The sequence below is a fragment of the Rosa rugosa genome, chromosome 5, assembly GCF_958449725.1.
Source record: "Rosa rugosa chromosome 5, drRosRugo1.1, whole genome shotgun sequence".
In the NCBI taxonomy this organism is placed as follows: Eukaryota; Viridiplantae; Streptophyta; class Magnoliopsida; order Rosales; family Rosaceae; genus Rosa; species Rosa rugosa.
Window position 1 is genome coordinate 17038308 of NC_084824.1, and position 6709 is coordinate 17045016.

At 40.0% G+C, this 6709-nt stretch overlaps 1 protein-coding gene across 1 annotated transcript; it reads right to left on the reverse strand.

Annotated features, from left to right (window-relative positions):
* Positions 1–4612: 4612 nt before the first annotated feature.
* LOC133711278 (uncharacterized) lies at positions 4613–6428 on the reverse strand. The gene is made up of 4 exons (XM_062137428.1): positions 5991–6428; positions 5209–5850; positions 4907–4984; positions 4613–4786 (listed from the first exon to the last, which is right to left on the reverse strand). Exons 1-4 carry the CDS (start codon positions 6426–6428, stop codon positions 4613–4615), a joined length of 1332 nt encoding a protein of 443 aa, XP_061993412.1.
* Positions 6429–6709: the final 281 nt, after the last annotated feature.

A 6709-nucleotide genomic window follows, 5' to 3' on the forward strand; every position in this document is an offset into this window, starting at 1 on the left:
TGGAAAAATGTGCAGTACATTAATGTATCTATACCCTAGTTCAAACATTCTACGTAGTGGTACTACTGGTAGACCAACTCCATGTAGTGATGGGTTGGATCAGCCTAGTCTATAATGGATATGGAGCTGGTCTACCATTAAGGTACTGTTGAAATGAAAAAAAATACAGACCCATTGCAATGAATTTTGTTCATTAGAAGAAATATGAGTGCTTTAATTTAAATAAAATTAAAAGCCTTTTATTTCGAGGAAAATAGGGGACGAGTTTGATAGCTAGTGAAACTCTAAACAAAAGAAATAATTAAGCTGCTTATATTGGGTTTGCGAAGCATCTGACTTCTAGCTTGTTTAAAGTCTAGACAAGCAGTTAAAAAAAAAGAAGAAGTTACAACCTTGACGTCAAAAGAGAAAGGAGATAAGGTGTCCAGGCGTCCAGCTAGTTCACTTCAAGCTGAACTCTAAAACTCCATGTCTTATACAAATCAAATTCATGATCGGTGCAATATAAAAGCACTACATGAAAAGAAAAAAAGGAGGACACAACGGAGCACAGCAGCGTGGAAAAGCAGAAGGGGAAAGCAGCTCGGAAGACAAAAGGTTCAGACCTCCTTCCATCGATCTCCACCACCTCTTCTTTTCTGTTGCAGGCCCTCCCACAACGACACCTTCGGGTGTCAATGATGTCAAAGACAACATGCCGGAGCAGCGTCTCCGATGAACCATGCCGGGCAGCGTCCCGATGAACCATGCCGGGCAGCGTCCCGATGACCATGCCGGGCAGCGTCCCGATGACCATGCCGGGCAGCGTCCCGATGAACATATCGGAGCAGCGTCTCCGGTGCAGGCCTTGCGCTCTCAAATCCCAGCAGCAGGCCTTCCCATACTGTAGCAGCGACAGCTTTGCTCTCTCAAATCCTGGCAGCAGCGTCTCTGTAGCAGTTTCAAACTCATTAAGAAAATCAATGCTACAGGCTTCACCGAATTTGCTGTCAAATAACAATAAAACTTTGCTGTCAAAACAACAATAAAACCATAACCATCCCTGCTCCTTGTCAACCACCAAGGCCAAATAGCCAATCCCAAATTCCATGTCTTCTTCCCAAAAGCACCAACTCAAATAACACAAAAAATAAACAGATAGATCGACAGAGGCTCACCCTCAATTTGAAACTCTGGAACTTTGAGTGCAGCTGCTGTCCTTGCCTTACACCTGCACAGAGGGTTTATCAAATTAAAATCATAAAGTTGCAGCAGTAGGAGTTGACAAAGCAAAAATGAATGCGGTGCTAGTGTTGAAGATTGAAGGAATTTTAATTAATATGTGCTTGGTATGAGAATTTTAATTAATATGTGCTTGGTATGAGAGTGTGGCCAACAAAAGAAAAAACAAAATTAAAAGCTGTGAAGAGGTGCCGACATAAGAAAGCAAAATAAGAAAGATCTTGGTTTGTGGTCTTCCAAGGATAATTCAATCATGCCTTCTCTTTGTGCAAAGTGTGCTGGAGTGTGATTATACCACAAAGTAGAAAAGACAAAAGAAGCAAAATTAATATAAGCCAGTTTTGTTTCTTTACAGATAAAAGAGGGGGCTTTTACATTCAGACCAAAAGCATCAAAGCAAAAACAATACTGGGGTTCCAAGGCAGTGATTAACAGGCCACGATAGAAGGCCAAGTGGTTTTCTATCTAAGAGTTAAAACTGGAGCTAAGAGTTTCGGTGAATCAAGTCTCAAACCAAAAGACATATTCTTCTTCAAATAACATGCATGAAGCTAGAAAGAAGAATAATTAACTTTGCTACTGCAGAATGATAACACAACACCTGTTCGATAAAATGCGGCAGCTAAATTGAACACCCAAGGTGAAGAAATAAGCTCGTAAGTAGTGGGTACTCCTTCGAAATCACTCTGAAGCACAATAGAAATGTTATGGAAATTAGGGTCTTTGAATTATGAAGACAAAAGCAGGGAAAAGTGAAGAGGTTCCTTACCCAACTCTTCATAGTGAGAAGCAATAAAGCCAAGAGCAAGCTTCAAAGGTGGAGAAGTCTTGTCTCGCAGAAGACATAGGTGCTTCCATCTCCAAATTGCATCTTCAGATCGATTGGGCATAAATCCCAGCACCAAAACTTGTCTTCGCCTGGGTTCTGAATCGGGGCGATGAAAAAGAAGAAATGAAAAGAAGAAGAAAATGGAGAAAGGAAAAGAAGGAAAGCAGTTGGGCCTCCGAGCTTCTAAAAGGCCTTGATGGATGTAGACCAAGGAAACGACTTGCATGCAAAGCCCATCTCAAATTTGGGCCCATTCAAAAAGTTCGGCGAGGCTCAACACAACGGGTGTCCAAATCAAAAATACCCGAATGTCAATTTCGTAAAAAAAAAAATCCTTTGAAGCCCAAAATGAATTTTCTTTTGGTACAAAACCAAGAAAGCTCAAAGCCACAAAATATCAGAACTACAATGGTTTGATCCCTTCACAGGGTATGTAGGCAATCTAGCGACTCACTAGATGCAACCACAAATTCAAATCGAATCCCTGACTCCACCAGTCAAATTCAGCCAATCCGAATCTCTGACTCCACCAGTCAAATTCACCCAAACACCAGAAAAATAAAATAATTCCCAAATTATCCAAAAGCAAATGCAAGGGCTCTAAACCCTCACAAATATCTCAAACACAAATCTAAAAATAAATAGGTCATCTACCCATTTAAATCCCAAATGCTGGAACTACGTGTGGTTTGATCCCCCGAGGGTATGTAGGCAATCTGGAAAGATGCAACCGCATCCTAAACACTATTCCTATCCCAAAAATCCAAGCCTTCCAATGGGTCATTCACTCATTGGAACTCTTGAACTACGAATGGCTTGATCCCTTCCCGGGTACGTAGGCAACCCATTCCAAAATTCGGGTGCAGCCGTAAAAACAAACAACCACACATTGGTTTCTTTATAAATGGAATCAAAGGGTGTTTCCTTGTAACAAGGGATTGTAATTAAGAGACACATTCTGTCTTGAATGGGTCGAACCCGAAATAATTAAAACTCTGTTCTGTTAATGAATACGAGTGAAATTACGTTGGGTGACATTTTACACTTTGTGCAATTTTTAACTCAACATGTACTTAAGGGAAACATTCATTAGTAAGGTAGTCCAGCCATACATTTATGTATTAATATCGTGCCTTACTGCCTACTCATCCATTAGAGGGTATTGAAGAATTGATAGTACTCAAAATAAAATATGGATAAAATTCTCTTAGACATACCATGCTACCTTATCTTTGAGCCATTTAAAACTTAAATAGATGCACATCTTATCATAAACATGTTGGAAGAACCATTCAAGAAAATAGAAAGAACAATGAAAAGGCAAATACAAAACCTTGGTTTGGACCAAGCAATGAGCAACATACAAGTTTAAAGATAGTTTGACAAACCTGGCAATGAGGGCTAAATTTAGCTATCTCCTTTATCCTAAAGTCATCCTGCACAAATATGTCAAGCCATTTACGATCCATTATATGTCAACCAAAGCATAAACCATTACAAACAAACAAAGATTCTTATCCCATGCCTCAAATGCAGTACATGCAGCTCTTAGTCTCTTACTAATGCTCAAGAGAACACAATCTATAAGCTCTCAAGGTCACCTATTGGGTCAAGTAGACGATCCCGGGCAGGCATGATAAAACATGTTAACTTTATTGGGTAAACAAGCAAGGTGAAAACCCTTGCAGATATTACTGAAACAATATTCAATATTGTTAACATACACCTTGTCCCAATAGCGATCAATTGCTATAATCGCTACCAGAGCTGTTCCACTAGAGTTAGTACCATTATGAGTAGACTGTACTAAATATTACAAAGAGTTAAGGGAAATGTAGGATATAGAATCCAGCACTGAAACTTTGGGAATAAAAAAAAATTTGGATTAATTTTAGTTTACCCACTTCAACTTTGGGGCAATCTTCATGTTAGTCCCTGTTCTTTTAATTTCATCAGCTACACCCCTGAGCTTCCAAAATTAATCAACCGTGTCCGATTTCGTAAATTCCGTCCAATTTTTCCGTCAACTGCTGACGTGGCAGGAAATGGGTAGGAGAAATGGGCCCACAAGAAGGACAAAATGGACTTTTTGTATCTTTTACCAACAAAAGCAATAAACATCCTAATAATCAAATACAACCATACTTTTTTCGCTCCAAATATATTACATATTCAGATAGGAGGAAGAAAAGTTCACTTTTTTAGGTTAAGCTGGGCATATGAACACTGATATTGTAATAACCAAACGTAGAGTTTAATAAGCTGTAAAATAACACAACCTACTCTTAATTAATAATAGGAATAATACTGACATTGTCTTAAGAATTAGCAGCCAATAAAGATGCATTTCACTGTTTTACATCCAAACAACAAAAAAAGAAGTTAGAAATAGTTGCTTTGTCCAGATTAGCTCTAATCATCATAACAAAAGACTAGAGCCATCAACCTTGTGACACAACACAAGGTTGCACAAAATAATGCAACACTTCATCAATTGATATAAAATAACCTGGCTTGCTAATCCTAGCCTCCTAGGTCTATTTTCCAGCCTCCTTTACAACTCTAATCCTCTGTGATGATCTTGTTGGGTGTTGAAGACTTTGCAGAGGCAGAAGCTTTACTGTTTGCTGTAGCAGCACGGGTAGTGGTTGAAGCTGTGCTCGATTTTGTTGCTGCTTTAGCAGTGGTTGATTTTGCAGCAGCAAAAGCTGCTGCCTTCTGTGCATCCCTCTTTTTCTACAGTAAGACATTAAACCACAAATTAGAAACCTTGGTTTTTTAGCAGCCACTACAATTTACAGAAACCACAATAACCAAAACATAGAATAATTCCAACACACAGCCCCAACAAATTACCTTCATCTTGTCTGCTTTCTGTATAACTTTGGCCCTAAGCTCGTTCTTTGTCAAAGGAGGCTTTTTGGTTCCCTTAGCCTACATTCAAATGTACAGTTGTCATATTACAGATATAAACAAGTTGAACAATAGAAAGCAAACATATCCTAAACTTGAAATACCTTGGATTGAGATGAGGTGCCCTCTCCAGTTTCTAGCTTCCTCTTTTTGCTCATCTTCTCCTTAGGTGGCAAGTGCCTATGGCAGGTCTCGACATTGTGCCCCAAAACCCCACAGCTGCTGCACTTAAATGATTTCTATACTCTTCCCAGCTTGGTTCCCTCAGTAGCTTTCTTTGAAGCATCCTTAATTCTCTTGGTTTTTGGCCTACCAGGCTGTCTGTTGTACTGAGGAGGAAGAATTGCAGCATCATCAGTCCTTTCCCAAAGATCCATTCCATTTACAGGGCTGATGGTGTTTGAGTAGATGGCCAAGTATGTCTTTGTCCAGTAGGAAGTATCAACATAATCCTCAGGTTTTTCCCTCATGTAGTGGATGGCAGATACAACATGTTTGCAAGGGATCCCACTCAAATCCCATCTCCTACAAGCACAACTCCTTCTCTCAATATCAACTATATATCTTGCTCCTCCAATGCTTTCCACTTCGATTTTTGAGCTTCCTGAGCCAAATGGGATGCAGTCTGTGGCAACTTTCACTTTGTTCTTCTCCAGTATTTCTCTTGGTTTGGGGCAGTTGGTATCCTGAACCTTCATCATCTTGTCCCTCCTAATGTGAATCCTCTTCATCAACTTGATCCTCATTTCCTCAAACATGCTGATTACAGGTTTGACTCTTGCGGGCAGTGTGAAGGCATTGAAGCTTTCACTGAGATTGTTGAGTAGAATGTCACATTTAAGCACTGTGTTGAAATGTGACCTAGACCAGTGCAGGTCTTTCAGGCTCTACAAAACGCACAACATTGGCAGTTAATGTATTGAAAATTCAATGTCAAGAATATAAAGAACATGAAGTGATAATAATGGTAGCATTACAAACCTATGAGATAGTTATAAGCCCCTGGCTCCATTTGGTTCATTAGGACCATCTCCTTAGTAAAGTAAGCCATTGTGGTTGACTTTGCGATGGCCCATAATTGGTCCTTCAAAGCTTTCCCTGGAAACTTCTTGTTGAAATTCGGCCATAAATGTCTTACACAGAACCTGTGCTCCGCACTTGGAAAAACCACCTCAAATGCTGGTAAAAGGCCCTTTTGTTTATCAGATATAAACGTCCACCTAGCTCCATCACTCCTAATGTCCAAGTCATTAGCCAACAACTCCAGAAACCATATCCAACTATCCTTACACTCCTGCTCCACCATTGCATAACCAACTACCCAAGTACTGTTGTTAGCATCCACTCCAACCGCTGACAAAAGTTGACCTCCATAAGGACTCTTCAGATGACAACCATCTAGTCCTATCAATGACCTACAACCTGCTTTAAATCCCTTCTTCAGTGCACCAAGACAAACATACATCCGCTTGAAAACAGGTTTCTGGCTAGGGTTATTATAGTCGCATTGGATGTCCACTGTTGCCCAAATCAGAAGCTTCGAATCTCAACCCAACAGGTCCACATAGCCCTTAAATCAACCAAGCTAAATACCTAAACCATTAATCATGATTTCTAACACACAATTTGTTGTTCGAAACTCACCGTAATGGGGGATTTCATTGCCTCATTCTTCCGTTCTGGGTACCAACTCTTCAATCTCATTACCAGCCATGTGCCTTCAACCTTGAACTAGATATTGGGGTG